This window comes from Pinus tabuliformis, chromosome 8 (assembly GCF_031772625.1).
Source record: "Pinus tabuliformis cultivar Carrire ecotype Pingquan chromosome 8, CPIR1, whole genome shotgun sequence".
Lineage (NCBI taxonomy): Eukaryota > Viridiplantae > Streptophyta > Pinopsida > Pinales > Pinaceae > Pinus > Pinus tabuliformis.
Genome location: NC_142294.1, coordinates 2,005,407,350 through 2,005,423,143, shown reverse-complemented (window position 1 = coordinate 2,005,423,143; position 15,794 = coordinate 2,005,407,350). Strand labels below are relative to the sequence as shown.

General features: G+C 41.5%; 1 protein-coding gene across 1 annotated transcript; it reads right to left on the bottom strand.

Moving 5' to 3' along the window:
- Nucleotides 1-12,200: 12,200 nt before the first annotated feature.
- LOC149244474 (uncharacterized) lies at nucleotides 12,201-13,085 on the bottom strand. The gene has a single exon (XM_089371553.1). The coding sequence runs from the start codon at nucleotides 13,083-13,085 to the stop codon at nucleotides 12,201-12,203; it is 885 nt and encodes a 294-aa protein (XP_089227679.1).
- Between the last annotated feature and the right edge of the window lie 2,709 nt (nucleotides 13,086-15,794).

The following is a 15,794-nucleotide window of genomic DNA, read 5'->3' as shown; positions in this document are numbered from 1 at the left end:
CTTCTTGAACGGTTACATCATTTGTAACTGAATCAGTTGTGTCATTTGGCTCTGTGACTATGGCTCTTTTGGGTTGCTGGCTATCCTTTGTTTTTTCAGGCTGTGTTACATTTATAGTTCTGCTTCTTAGCTTGTATTGCTTATGAACTTCATAAACGGCTGTGTCATAGCCTTGTTTAAAGTCAAATGACTCACCTGACCTGGTTTGGAATTGCTGAATGTCATCATCCTTATGATCTTCTTGACTCAGAAAAACTTGCTGCTCATCATTCAGACCCATCAGGTTAATGTGGGTGTCATCTGTTTGCTCATTCGAAGTGGATGCCTCAGTATAGTTTTCCTGGAAAGGAGGTCTTATGTCTGGATCAGAACCGGTCTTGCCAACGTTTGGGTTTTGATTTCTCCTAAAATTGGGATTCCTGATAGGGTTATTTTGTGGTGCTTCCCATGATGATTTTCTCTCAACTGATTCTACTCTATCACCCAATCTCTTCATACCTGTGAGTATTGCATCCAGTTTTTGATCAAAGGCTGAAGGTTCTTCTTTGAAGGTGGTTCTCTTCTCCAATCTTGCCCTGTTTCTTTTGGCAATCAGGTTAGCCTCTACTGTGACAGCAACCTTTTGGGCATCTTCGAGGGTTTCAGGGGCTCTTTCCTTCAACTGATATGCCATATCAGGGTCAAAACCATCAGGAAATTTGTACAAGGCCAAATCGGGAGGAGGTCTTAAATTCTGTGGTATTGCGTTATATACATTGTTGAATCTTGCACAATACTCCAACACGGTCTCTTGAGGACCTCGTTTGATTGTATCATATTCACCAAGTATGTGCAGGGGATCTTTCTTTTTCTCCCATCTGTTAGTAAAGGCTTGATAAAGCTCATCAGGAGTTGTGATGGTATTTACAGCCAGTGATCTAAACCAAGTTCTTACATCCCCTGTCAGGCTCTGAACAAAGATTCTCAGTCTCACACTGTCATCATCTATTTCATAGTTCTCAAAATGGTCTTGCATCCTTCTGGCATGCTGAATTGTTGTGAAAGGGCCAGTGGAGTCAAAATATGAGATCTTGGATTGGTAGTCCTGAGGTAGAGCTGCAGCATTAGCAGGCAACTGCAGGGGTGCATATCTATTATCCATACTTGCAGGATTTAAAGGATTGACAGGGATAACTGGGATAACATGAACGACTAGTACAACAGGGGTAGTGGGAACGATATAAACTAGAGTGTTGGTCAAGGGAATATGTGCAGTGGATGGAGGTGTGAAAGGAGGGCTTTGAGATGTGGATGGTGAACTGGGGGAATCAGGGGTAGACCGAAATAGAACCTTGATTGGAGTTGGAACAGGGTTTGGGTAAGCTGTCTCAAGACTCAAATCAGCAAGAGTTTCCCATCCTTGCTGCTTCCTAATGATTTTAGGGATTGTATTAGGATTTTCAAAAATAGTTGGTGGATTGGGATCAGGATTTGACCTTGTATATCGCGGATTCTTCTTGGGAGCCAACTTCTGAACTTGTTTTTTGAGTATGTTTTTGGAGTATTTTTGTGTCTACAAGGGCGAGACAAGATTTTGGAATGGCTGTGTATATCTTGAAGCTAGCATGAAGGTTGACTGAAGCAGCTTTAAGAAATATACAGAAATTATAAAATCCTGAGGAGCTCCCCAGTGGAGTCGCCAATTATGTTATCACCCAGGTTGTTCCCTTTGACTCCCAAGGGAATACGGCCGGGGTAACCACTAACCAAGCTTTGGATTACAGATCCTAGCCAAACTGTAATCAGAGAGGGCTCTCTCTTTAAGATTTATCTCTGTTTTGTGAAGATTTTAGGCTAGTTATGAGTTCAGTTTTTGTTTGAGGTTTTGGTTGTGAACTGTTGATTGAGAAGGGCATGAAATGTTTGAGGGATTTCTAGTCCATTGGGCTTATGGAGTCAGAGTTTGAGCAGGTCCTGATGTCTGTGATGGAGAAGGATTTACTGTAGAGCTAGACAGCTATTCATGATACAAATTTTTGGTTGATAAATGAAACAGAGTGAAATGGAAACTTATATATAGTGTGACTGTATGTCGAGGAAGGGCAGAATGTGTTCAGTAGCATCTAAGAATTACTGCACATATACTGTCAAAGATTTATAGTAATTTGGAGCATTTAAGAATTCCAATTTAACAGATAAACCTGAAGAAAACATTTATAACAATGAAAGATTGAATTCAGGGTGCCTCCATGGACAAATCCTGAGTTATTCTTCTACTTTCTTGTTAAGATTAGATCACATAAATGAGAAATGAAATACAAAAATAACACATAGACAGAGATAGAGAAACTTATTGTATCAAGATATAGCACTAGAATTCTGCAGCATTCAATGGTTCCAACACAGTATACACCAGAAAAGACAATCTCTGAAATTCCAAAAGCTCCTTTGTGTTATATCACCAAAATACAGCCGAGTTCTCTTTTTTCCAGTAACAACCACCCCTTCAAGCTTATCCGAGGGGGAATATATACAATCGGTTCTACAAATATCTGAACCGCATGAGTCACTATGATAATTAAATACGCTCACCAACTTTACAAAACAACAGATAAGGAAGTTATTGCTGCTATGAATACAAAATGAATGCTCTTTAATATTGTCAGAAGACTTTTTGACCTTCGAAGGCCACTGAGTCGGTTTAGCGTTCTGAATAAATGCTGAATGATGTGTCTTTATGCTCTGTCATCCTGTAGCTTTCTCGGCCCTGTCATTTGCAGCTGTCAGTATTGCTTTGGTGGCCGAATCTTTCTGCTGAGTTGGCTCAGTCCCCTATTCTATAATCATATTGTGTTCATCACTTTTTCTGAAGGTGATGACTTATGTTTTTTGATGAAAAAACTTGATGAAAGGCTTATGATTACAATATCATCTGTATCATTTTGGTCCACCATTCCTGTGTGGGCAGTTGATGTCTCAAAATTGCATCCAGGGTCTCATCTGCCTCTGTATATTTGTAGAAGTTTGGAGGCACTTCAAACAAATTCTTGATCTCATTCATAATAAGAAATCAATTCTCTACTCTATCATAGAGATTTTGCCCAGATGCTGGCCCTGTTTCTTCTGAAGTACTTGGTGTTACAATGATCTGATCTATAGCAAATGTGTTGACCCTCTTTGCATAGTTCTCATGTGAAAGTAGCCTACCTGCGCTGTTCAGTAAGCCAGGAAGACCTCTGCCTTGTAGTACTGCAAATTTGTCCATGAACCTGTTTACTTCTGTCTGCATGTCCTGGCTTCTCCTTTCCAGTGTTTGTACCAGGCTTCTTAATGTAAGGACCCTCTTTATCAGCAAAATGGTTTCAGTTCTGTTGGGAATTCCCATTGCTGCCAGCTGAGGACCTGTACGGTTGTTGAGCACATTAATCATTCTATTGGCTACTTCAAGCATGTTGCCTAGAGATGCCCTTGATCTCTGGACTTCTCTGTGTGCTTTTCCTATGAGCTCTATTTGCTCATGAATAGTCTCAATATATTTCCACTGATCTGTGATTGATTGGCCAATGTTGGCCCATAAAACTGTCTTAAGCTCAGCCACCACTTTGTCAAGGGTGAGCTCCTTCTCCAGCTCCTTTATCTTCTCCTTAAGGGCCTTTATTTCCCTCCCTTTTTCTGCCACATTCTGCTTTGACTTGTCATATCTTTCATTGAGCTTAGCCAAATTCTCCCTGGCTTCATTTAGTTCTGCCATTTGGGCTTCCAGGGCTTGGATTTCACTCTTCAGCTTCTGCATGTCCAGGCTTGGAGCCTGCTCTGTTGTTGGTGCTGGTGCTGATGTAGATGGTGCTGTCTGTTCTGTGGGAGGAGCAGTATTCTAAGGCGGTTCCTCAAGATTGATTATCTCTGGAGGGGGCTGAGAAGTTTGGCCTCCTTCCTTCTGTTGTAATGCTGCCTGCAGCGCAGCCTCTGACTCTCCCAATTTCTCCTGTGTCTGGATCAGCTGTTTGTATAACGATACCAGCATAGCTGCTGCATCTTGGTCATGTCTCAGCTGAGCAACCTCTTCTGTTTGTGCGTGAATAGTTGCTGGGATCTTAATCATTTTCCTCAATGCTGCCATGTCTGCATCCCTTAGTTTCAATAGTGCTTGAACAGCCTTGATGTCTTTGGGATCATGCCCAAGCTCTATAATGATGTCCTCCAGCGCTTTGATTCGGTTATCCTTTGCCTGGGAGGAAGCTTTTTCCAACTCAAGTTGGGCAGCTGTATTATTTAGGCTATTTTCCAGCCTAAGATTCACCAATGTTTTGTCTGCAAGAGTGGCATACACCATCTCACCCGTTTGCTTGTGCAGTTCTATTTGATCCATAGGGTGGATGTCTTTGGCTAGGACCTCAAGGTTGGTCCTTATGTAGACTGCAGCTGACTGGGGCTGCAACATGGTTGGCATGAAATGACTCATCACCATTTTTCCCTCATGTACATCATATGCAGACATCAATCTTTGCTGGTTTGTAGGAGCCATCTTTAACAAGTGATTGTAGAGCTGTATCTTGATTGGCTCGTTCCTCTTTTTGATATCAATAAATTGTTGTTTGATGCCTACTTCAGCTCCCTTTTTGTGGCTTGAGGAGCTGACTTCTCCTCCAACTGTCCTTTCATGTTCCTGCTGAAAGGAACTTGCAGATGCCTCCATACTCGGTGGGCCCATGCCCAAAGATTTCCCAATAGGCATTTCCTCTTCAGAGAGGGGATTCATTCTGTGCCTTTTCTCCCCATGAGTTGTGGAGATGGTGAGGGGAGTCTCTCTGTCCCTCTTCCGATTTCTGTCCTCATTTTGTGGAGTCTGGAGGACCGAGGCCTCCACTGTAGTCTCTTGCCTAGGAGGCACATTCTCTTGAGCCTGTTGCTTAGTGGATATTGGAGCTCCAGATGTTTGTTCTTGCTGCCTTGGTTGCTCTTGTTCTTGCTGTTTTTTGTGATGTACTTCTTGCTGTTGTACTTCCTGTTGCTGTTCAGTAGGAGCTAGCTGTTTTGGCTCCATCTGTTTCTCTTTGCCTTTGCTGGAAGTTTGATGAGTAGTTCTGGCTGCTTGCTGATGTGCTGTTGAAGATGATGCAGCTGCTCCAAGCTACCTTTCGTATGAAGAGGAAACCTGCCCACAAGTTTCCAAGTTAGCATCTTTCTCAATATTTTTTGCTTCTCTTTGTAGTATTTGCTCTCTAATCATTGGCTCTTCTAGGGTGCCCTCTTTCCAACTTAGTTGATTGGCATATTTCTCAATATGAGGCAATTTAGTGTGAGTATAGCCACCCAATTTATGTTTTATCCTTCTGAGAGAAATGAAATGATTAGGGTCATAAGGTATCCATTTGAAACTAGTTTCAAATCGGAGGGCCTCTAACATGCCATCTGCTTCCTTCCATCCCTCCTCCCTTATGTTGTAAAGGAAAGGGCCTAGCTGGTTCCTGACTTTTAGTTGCACTTTCTTGTTTTTACTATGGAAATGGATCATGTCTGCATTTCCAAACTGCCTGAAATACTCCAAGGCAAATAGTCTCATAGGGACATATCTTGGCAGCCTATAAGGGTCCAACTCACAGCCATATATTCTGATTACTGTGTGGTGTTGGTAAAAGTACCAATCAACAATGCTGTAGGACTTAGAAAGATGGAGAATTCTTTGCATTTCATCTGTTAATCTTGGAGGAGGAACACCATATAACAAGGTCAAAGATGGATGAATGAAAAGGTCTATGAATTCAGAGTATGTGTATGGTGAGCAAGAGGTGTGATGAAAAACTGAGGTCCAAAACACAACTGACCTTGGATTTCCCTGGGCATCAAGTTTTTTGAGAGGAATGGGGAAACTGTCAGGTTGATAAAATAAGAACAGATGATATATGTATCTGGTGTATCTAAACACCTTCTCCCTTTCTAGATTCATCAGTTGCTCATGAATCTTGTTTGCAATATATGTAGCATAATCATAATGCACAGCAGGAGGCTTTCCAGGAGAAAATATGGACAGCATAGCCATAACGGTGTCATCAACATCCTCAGTTCCCTTGTAGCCCAAGACATAGCTGATTAAATCTACAAGCATTTTGCCCAAGTCATTGAGGTATGGATTTCCAATAGGAGGCGTCCTCACAGTTTCGGAGCCCGACTGTACAAATAACTGATTGATTTTGATGATCTGGGCACTGGACAGGTTGCCCCCCTTCTTTAATAAATCTAGCATGGAGAGAGGAGTCAATGGTCTTGCAGAATGAAAGTGCAGCATCTCATTTATGGCCTCAGGGGTAATATGAAACAAGACTGCGCCTGTGGGACTGAGAACAGCTCTCTGACATGGATCATAGCATTCACATCATCTATGGATCAAGTCTGGAAGGGGATTGACTTGAGGAAGGTTAAAAATGGGCAAATTGGAGTCCCAAATCCCTAATATATCAGCTCCACTGAGGTGTTGGGCCTTTAACTCATTCAGCAGATGGATGTTAAATTTGGAATTCATTGAGAATGAGTCTATCATCTGATAATCCTTATCCCCTAGGGCCTTCCATTCTATTTCTCTTTGTGGGGCATTCAGAGGTTGAATATTCAATGCAATTGGTGCTTCCATGGCTAATAAGGCATCTGACTTGTATGTGAAGTGGTTTGAGTGAACAGAGCAACACAGAGGGGTATCTTTACAATAGAGAGGTGAATTGCAAGGAGTAGAGGGTAAATTGTAACAACAGCAGTTGAAATACTACCCAGAGGACTGATAGAACTGATATCAGGGCTGATTCAAGTGTCTCCATGGTGAATTATTATAGTTTCGAGGTCTAAGTCCACGAATGCGTGGACAGACTGTAGGTTTGGTGAAAACTCGGATAAACAAGGCTCTGTAGGTGAATTTGGACTCAATAATAAAAAAGGAAGCTAGCCACCGGGATTTACGGGTAGATACTGTGTTTTCTCACTCTTTTAAGCTATTCTTGGAGAATTATGGAGAAAACCAGGCACAGAGGGAATGACTGGGATAAATACCTGGTAAACTGTCGGCAATGGTTATGGATGTAGGTGGAATTGGCGCGCCAACGGTCTTCTGGTCGATTTCGGCAGGTTGGCGACAGATTGGTTGTAAAATTCATGCAAAGCAGAGTAACGGTTGTTTTATCAAAAGTGACAAAAAACACGATTTTCGGCCAAAATATAGAATTTTTTGGGATTTTGGCGCTTTTTTTGGATGACGTCAGCATGATGTCATCAGGTGGGGTCAAGGTTGGATGACGTCAGCATGACGTCATCGAGTGACGTGGCGGCCTATGAGTGGTCCACGGGGATGGTGAGGTGGCGGACAGGTCAGAGCAGTGGCGGACAGGGGCGCTGGCGCGACGGTGATGTAGCAATGACGTGGGCCTGACGTGGTAATGACGCTAGCATGGCGGGTTCACACAAAACCAGAAACGGTAAGTGGATTTTGTCGGACCGCCCTCGATACGGAAGTTGTTTTGTCAGAGGGCGACTCGAGAAATTGTGGGGGCTACGCGTGGCAGAGGCCTGACGTCACCCTCTGACAGTTTCTCGGGTGCTATCTTACGGACGTCCGGCCCAACCCGATATGCATGTGGGCCGTCGGATGAAAAGAGCCAGATCCGACGGTAGACGGATCGCTAAGGCGCCAGGACGATACGGCAGCGGGCGGGGATTAAAATAATATTTTTTGTGTAATTCGTGCCCGGCGGGACTTAGGACTTCGGCGGATAATATGGGTTTTCAATGTATTCTTTATAAAAATGCGCATTTGCGCCAAACTTTGGATAAAGCCGAAAAGTGGGTTTTTGACGTATTTTTGCAAATAAAGCGGGTTAGGGGTGGAAATGGGGTTTTTACAAGGTTCTTTTGCAAATGAAGGGGTAAATGGTTTAAATGAGCTCTGAAGGGGAAAGAGGGGTAGGGCTTAGGTTATTAAACTGACCAGAGGTCAATTTAATCCCTGACTTTGAACATATGGCTATAGTGCCAAAGGGGAAGGGAATATTTATATGTTGCTTGGGATTTATACACCATAGTGTTTATAATAGTTAGGGAAAAGGGGAACATAGGGATTTAGATAATAAGAAGTTAGGGTTAATATGGGTGGAAAAGGTGAATGAGGAGTGATAACACTAAGTTTGTATGGAATCAACTTAGTTTTAGGGAGTAGATCAAAATGAAAAGATTTTTAGACAAGAAATGTGGCTTTTAAAGAAACAAGAACCACCATAAGACCTTGAATTCTTTCATGAAGGCAACTGGTATGGGGATGTTAACAATGAATGTGGAAAGGGGAGATTAGGAAGTTAGACATGCTCCTTTGTTTTGCTGCAAAATGATGGAGAAGAGGACCTTCTCTATCCACTGATGTTCCTTTATAAAGGTTACCAAACACTCAATTGAAAGGAATGATATTTCTGCAACCCCATCTGCCTACCCATCTACTTGCCTAGCATTTTTTGTTTCTTCATGGAGGGTGCACTTAGACTTGCAGACCCTTATGTGCCTTTTTCTTTTCTTTTGGCTTTTTCTTTTGATTTTCTATCTAGAACTACCCTTATTGCTTCCAAGGTCCCAGATTAAGCAGTTGGGAAACTTAATTCTCTACCTAACTACTGGTCTGTCAAGATTAAACAGTTTGGACAGACTTCTTTCTCTATTCTACAAAAGAAAATTGAAACATGGCATGATCCAGATTAGGCTGTTGGACCATCCATCCAAAATTTAGTCAACATCAAGCTTATGTACACACATTGTCTTCTCATGGAAATATGGGATCTTTGAATCACCAAAGCAGAGCATATTTGGAACTTTCATTTGCCAATCATGAAATATTAAACCTACTGGTATAGGTAGCTAACACACCTCTCATGTTCCTTCTTTTTTGCCACCTCTTCTCGCTTACATCTCCCCCCCTCCTTCGTCTCTTATGGACCATCTCCCTTTCCACCTCCCTACCCGTCTTTTCCATGCTATCATGACTCTGTCCATTCCCTGACACCCTGACATATCAACCCTCCTCCATCGTTACTCTCCCATCTCCTCGCCTTGAGATGATATCCTTTGCCACGCTCCGCTTAACTTCATCCATCATGACCTGATCGCCGCCCGCTCGTTCCTACATTCTACCCTGCTGATCATTTATTGTCTTGTTTGCTACCTTTCTCATCCCGATCGGGAGTCTTATAATCTTCCCTTTATCTGGTGATTGATTCATTCTGATCATGGGTGATTATGTTTAAGTTCTCCCCAGCTCGGGTCCTCTTCTATTGAGGGCTAGCTTCTGTCCAATCTTCTGATCGATTCTTTGCTCCCCCAATTCGCCAATAGGTTCGCAGCCCTATTCCCTTTTCGCCTCACATGGTTTATAATTTTATATTCAATTCTACTTAGCAACCCTGCTATGTCTTGAATAATCCCCGCTGTCCTCCAACTTTTCGCCACTTGCTCCCAGCTCTTTCCATCCCTTAGTTTGCGGAGCATCTCTATTGTAACCTGTGAGTCTCCTTCTATTTCCAAATTCATGTATCTATTCCTCACTGCTATCCTTAATCCCTGATGTACTGCCCACAACTCTGCTTCGTTATTCGTCATTTCACCTCCCCATTCCGCAAACACCCACCTTGTATTTTCCTTGCTGTCCCTGAAGATACCCCCAAAGCCTGCCTGCCCTGGGTTTCCTTTGGACGCCCCGTCAAAGTTCAATTTAATAAAATGCTCTCTGGGATATCTGAATTGGTTAGGGCTCTGTGTTCGAGATCCGATCCTATTCTCTTTTCTGGAGTAGATCATACCAAAGTCCATATTTAATTTGGATACTATTCTCCTTTCCTCCTGATTCATTTTCCAATCCTCCTCTTCCCAAGCCTCAGATAGAACAGTTTCTTTTATAGATTTACATATTTCTTCCCATATTCTTGCAGGTTGACAACTTCTATCCCGGAAGATCCTCCTATTTTGTTATTTCCAAAGGGACCATATTACCAAGCCCACTGACATATTCCATACTCTCCTCACTACTCTACTGAGGAATTGTCCTTTGCCCCATTGCATTATGGTATTCTGAACGCTGTTCGGATCTCTCTTTGTATTTCCAAAAAGTACTCTGATTTCCTCCCATAAACATCTAGCAAATGGACATTTATTCAGTACATGCTCCTGGGTTTCGATTTCTCTGTTGCTTAGGCTGCATCTCGAGTGTCCATAAAAACCTTTCTTCTGGATTTTGTCCCATGTTAGAATCCATTCTTTGCTCACCAGCCATGCGAATATTGTTATTTTCGGCCACCACTTGCCTTCCCATATTACTCTCCAGTCAGTAGCTCCTTCCTCCCTTTCCTGTTTCGTTGCTAAATAGTAGGCTTCTTTTACTGTAAAGGTTCCTTTCATTGATCTTCCCCACCTGAGAATATCCATCCCTAATCTGATTTTAATTTTCCTCAGTTCCACCTCTTTAGTATATAATTTCTCCAGGTCCTAGTTTATATTTTCATGCCATTCCTCTGGCTTTCTCCAAACTCTCCATATTTTACTTGTCTCTCCATCTTTCCAATAATCCTTCACATATTCCAATCCTGCCCTCTTCTCTTTCTGTTTAACTTCTTGTAGAGTTTGTATCTCTGATAATTTGTCTCGCTGCTGCCAACCTTCCTCCCAAAATCTGGCGTTGCTCCCTTCACGAATTTCCCAGAAAGCATGATTGTTTACCATGTCCCTATTCTGGCTTGCCAGTTCCCAAATTGAAGATCCTTTTGGGATTTCTTCAATTCTCAATCTACCCTCTACTGTATCAGGCATATTGTATTTCTGAGTCCATATTATCTTCCATACATCATTCCCCCCTGCACCCACCTCCACCATAATTTTGCTCCTAGCACCTTGTTTAGCATTTCAGGGTCTCTTATACCCAGTCCCCCTTCTTCTTTTCTTCTCATTAGGTTTTTCCATGAAACCAGAGCCCATTTCCTCTGTTGTTTAGGGTCGCCCCATATAAATTTCCCAAATATTTCTTTCATTTTTGTGCATGCTCCTTTGGGTGCTGCCATAATGGATAGGGGATAGATAGGTATCGATTGCAGGACTGATTTTAAAAGGACAATTCTGTTGGCAATGTTCAAAGATCTAAAAGACCAACTCACCAATTTGTTTTTTATTTTTTCTATCGTATTCTGCCAGTTTTTCATCCGGGTAGGGTTTATGTCCAGCTGATTTCCCAGATACTTAGTAGGGAGTTCCCCCTGTCTAAAGCCTAACGTTATTGTAAGATGAGCTTTGATAGAATCAGGAGTATTAAATATGAATGTGCATGATTTTTCGTTGTTTATTTCCATACCTGTTGCTTCCATGAATATTTCTAAAATTCTTTTGATCTTCCTCACCTCCTTGATTGATACCTCACCGAATAGCATAATATCATCTACAAACTGCTGATGTGTGATGGGTAGATTGTTTCCCCATGGTTTTAGGCCTTTGATTCTCTTTTCCCTTAGCTCTTTTTTAAGATTTCTCCCTGAACCCTCGACTGCCATTATGAATAGGAATGGAGAAATAGGATCTCCTTGCCTAATTCCCCTTGTTGCATTAAAGGTGTTCGTTGGGATACCATTTACCAGAATTGAGAAAATCGGTGTTGAAATCATGCTGTAGACCCATTCGATCCATCTATTATCGAATCCATATGCTCCAAGAACCGCTCTGAGGTACTTCCAGCTCAACCGGTCATAGGCTTTTGACAAATCTAACTTCATCATCATTCCTCTCTTCTTTTTCAGATTTAGGGAGTGTATCATCTCTTGAGTAACTACTAATCCATCAAGTATTTGTCGACCCTCCACAAAGCCGGTTTGCTCTGGTGAGATAATATTCGGAAGTAAAGGCTTTAATCTTTTCACTATCAGAGTAGCTATAATCTTATAAATGACATTACACAAGGTTATTGGGCGAAAACCTTGAGCATCCTCCGAATTATTGCTCTTAGGGATCAAGGTTAGAAAGGTCGAGTTAATACCTGGCCATATCTTTTGCTTCATTCTTGATTCCTCTACAACTTCCAAGACTTCGTGTCCTAGAAAGTACCAACCTGCCTGATAGAATTCCACTATGTATCCATCCGGTCCTGGTGCCTTATTCTTGCTCATTTTCATCACAATTTCTTCCACCTCTTCCATAGTTACTGCCCTCATCAGAGCCTTATTCTATTCATTTGTTATTAATCTTCGAATTTCCTTGCAAATACATTCTATTACTTCTCCCCAGTCCCTATGTGGTTTTGTGAGAATCCCTTTGTGATAATCCACTAAAACTTTTTCAATATCTCCCTGTTCTACTATCCTTTCCCCCTCTGCATTTTTGATAGAGAAGATCTGATTCCTTTGTCTGTTCTGAATCATAGCTTGATGAAAAAACTTGGTATTTCTTTCACCTTCGCGCAACCATTTTATCCTTGACTTTTGTCTCCACATAATCTCTTCCTGTTTCCTCCTTTCTTCCAATTGGCCGATTATTCTTCCCTCTTCATTACTTCTCTCTTCGTCCCTCCCTTCCAGAATTATTTTTTGTTGTAGTTCTTCCATTTCTCTCTCTAATTTTTGTTTTTCCTCCATGATATTCCCAAACTCTTCCTTATTCCATTTTTTGATTTTCCCTTTGATTTCTTTGAGCTTTAGCTGGATGGTATGCATTTTCCCCTTTCCTTTAACTTTACTCTGCGTCCACCATTCTTCCACTTTGCTTAAGAATTGGGGGTTTCTGAGCCAGAAAGCCTCAAATCTAAAAGGCTTCTTACCGTTGTTCTTCTTAATATCAATTTCCAATCTGATCGGCCAGTGGTCCGAACCTAGGCCTGGCAAAATTTTAGCTTCTATAAACACATTCCGGTTCAAAATTTTCTCAGACAAAAGAAACCTGTCTAATCTCGAAGCAATTTGGTTTTTTCCTCCCCTCCTGTTATTCCATGTGCTGAAACCATTGGTTGGAGGAATGTCTACCAACCTCTGTTCTGTAATCATCTCATTGAACTCCTCCATACTCTGATCCGGTCTCCTTACACCTCCTTTCTTTTCTCCTAACGCTCGAATCATATTAAAGTCTCCTCCTATTATCCATAGGGTTCCAGGGATAATTCTTCTTATAGCTTGCATATTCTTGAGGAATTATTTCCGCTCCCTGGGTATGTGAGGACCATAAACCCCTGAAATAAGAATTCATTCCTCCACTCCGGTCAACCTGAACAATCCTGTTAGTATTCTAGGAAAACTAATCCAGTTCTCAAAAATTACCTTCTCAGGGTTCCATATGATTGCCAGACCCCCTGCTGTACCATCCGCATCTTGGGCCATTACCTCGTATTCTGGTTTCGTCCTTTTCATTATTTCTACCAGCTGTTGGTACTCCATTTTTGTTTCCTGTATTATCATTATGCTCGGTTTATCCTTCTTCAATCTCTCCTTTAAATATCTCTGCTTACCTTCACTGTTGAGTCCCCTAATATTCCAGCTTGTAACTATCATTTATAACTTTTTGATGGTTGTTGAAATACCTCTGAAAGAGGTATCACCCTACCTGAATTAACTAATATTTCTCCTACTGCTTGAATCGTTTCATTTATTTTTCGTCTTCCTCTCTTTCTACCTCCCTTGCCAGTGCCATCCATTCCCAGGCTTTGGTTTCCCTGTGACCCTGTTTGATCTATCCTGATCTCTGAAATGCTGCCTTTCTTCTCCTGATATTTCTGGAATGTTTCTTTATATAGTTGTTTCTGTGTTTCCGGAATGAATCTTTCATCTAGGTTTTTCCATTCTTGAAGTAGTTTCTTCATTATTCTTTCTTCTTCGACCCCATTATCTTTTTGTCTATCTGATCCCGACATCGTTTGTCCTACTGTATTCTCCTGGCTTCCCCCATCTCTTCTTCTGCTTCTTTGTTCTGACTTACACTTTTTTCTGTTGTCTCTTTTATGATATCCATTGGAAAATTTTCGTTATCCTCCTCTTCGACCTTTCCTTCCTCGTTTTCTTCTTCCTCATCCTGAAGGACCTGAAACTTGTTTTGATTTTCGGCTGGTGTATTCTTCTCTTTTGGCTGAATCTTCGTTCCCTCCGTACTTGGTTTCTTCCTTCTTTGAACCTCCTTGAATCCCCTCTCGCCGGTATCCGATCCTTCTGCTCTCCTCTGTTCTTCCTCCAGGGTCCTTGTTGCTTCCGCCTCTCTGTTTTGTGGACATTCCCTAAATAGATGTCCATACTTGTGGCATCTTCTGCACCTAAAGGGAATATGCTCATAGCCTATTGGCTGCTGCCATATTTCGTCATGATATTCCACCTCTATATACTCCGGCAAGGGTTCTGCTATGTTCATGTACACACATATCCTTGCATAAGATGTGTACTTCCCTCTTTTGGTTGACTCTGCCACCTTGAAAAAAGTTCTGATCGAGTTGCCAATCCCTTCTAGTATATCAGGATCCCAGAACTCCATTGGTAATCCGAACAATCTGACCCATATGGGAGCTGCCAACAGTTTCTCATTATCTGGGTTGTATCTATCCTCCCAGTGTCTCATAAATAATCCTGCATTGTTCATAAAGTATGGTCCCTCTTCAAAAGTTCTTTCCTTATCCTATAGGTTTGCAAAAATGACTGTGAAAAAACCTTTTGCTCCTAGTTTTAGGTCTATATGCCCTTTTGGCCTCCATCTTTGTTGTATCCATTTTGTTAAATCTTTTTCAGATGGCCAAAACCCTATAAACTTACAGATCAGAGCATGATCTCTCATATAGCATCGATAATCTTCAAGTTTGTTACTTGGGATTACATACCTTGGTTTTTTCTGTGCCCTAGGTAAACACCTGTTTCCCATTCTTGCTTGCCATCAATTCCACAGCACTGGTGCATCTCTGCTGGTCTCTTTCTGCATCCCTTGCAGTCTGTCTCCACTTGTTTTGCCTGCTACTACGTTCTTGAAGGAAGGGATCTCTCCCCTTCCCTGTTTTCCTTCCATAGAGCCCTTCAGCTCTGCCCGTTTTCTTTCTCCCCTCCGCCTTTCGTTTTACCTTTGCGGATCTTCCACCCGCGCCTGCTTAACCATTCTCTCACCTTCTAGACTTCCGTATCCTTCCTCCTCGGCTCTGGAAGCCCTATTCTCTCAAACCCTAACACGCCGCATCAGATCGATCCCTGGTTCATCTCCTAATCCTAATTGAAGTTTTCGTGAATAACTGAAAATCGAATATTAACCCTTAGATTAATAGACCAAAGGGAATATTTTTAAATGCAAATGATTAATATTATAAACCAAAGGTATCTAAACTCTAAGATAAATATTATAAACACAAGGGAATAATAAACCCAACGGATTATTACTATAAACCATGGGAGTAATACTAAAAACCAAAGGGAATAGTATTAAACCCAAGGGGTAGATATTATAAACCCAAGCTATATAAACCCTAAGATAAATATTATAAACACTAAAATAAACATGGTTGACTATGGTCGACCATGTTTGGTTTTCATATTGACACAATATTTTTCACAATGCGACGTTAGACTATGGTTGACCATGATTGATTTTCATATTGAAAAAACCTTTCTCATAATGTGATGTTGGACAATGGTTGACCATGGTTGATTTTCATATTGAAACAATCTTTATCACAACATAACTTTGGACCATGGCTGACCATGGATGACCAAGTTGTCACAATGTGGCATTGGACCAAGAAACAATCTTTTGTAAAATGTGACCATGGTTATTGACCATGGTTGATTATGATTGACAATGGTTTATTT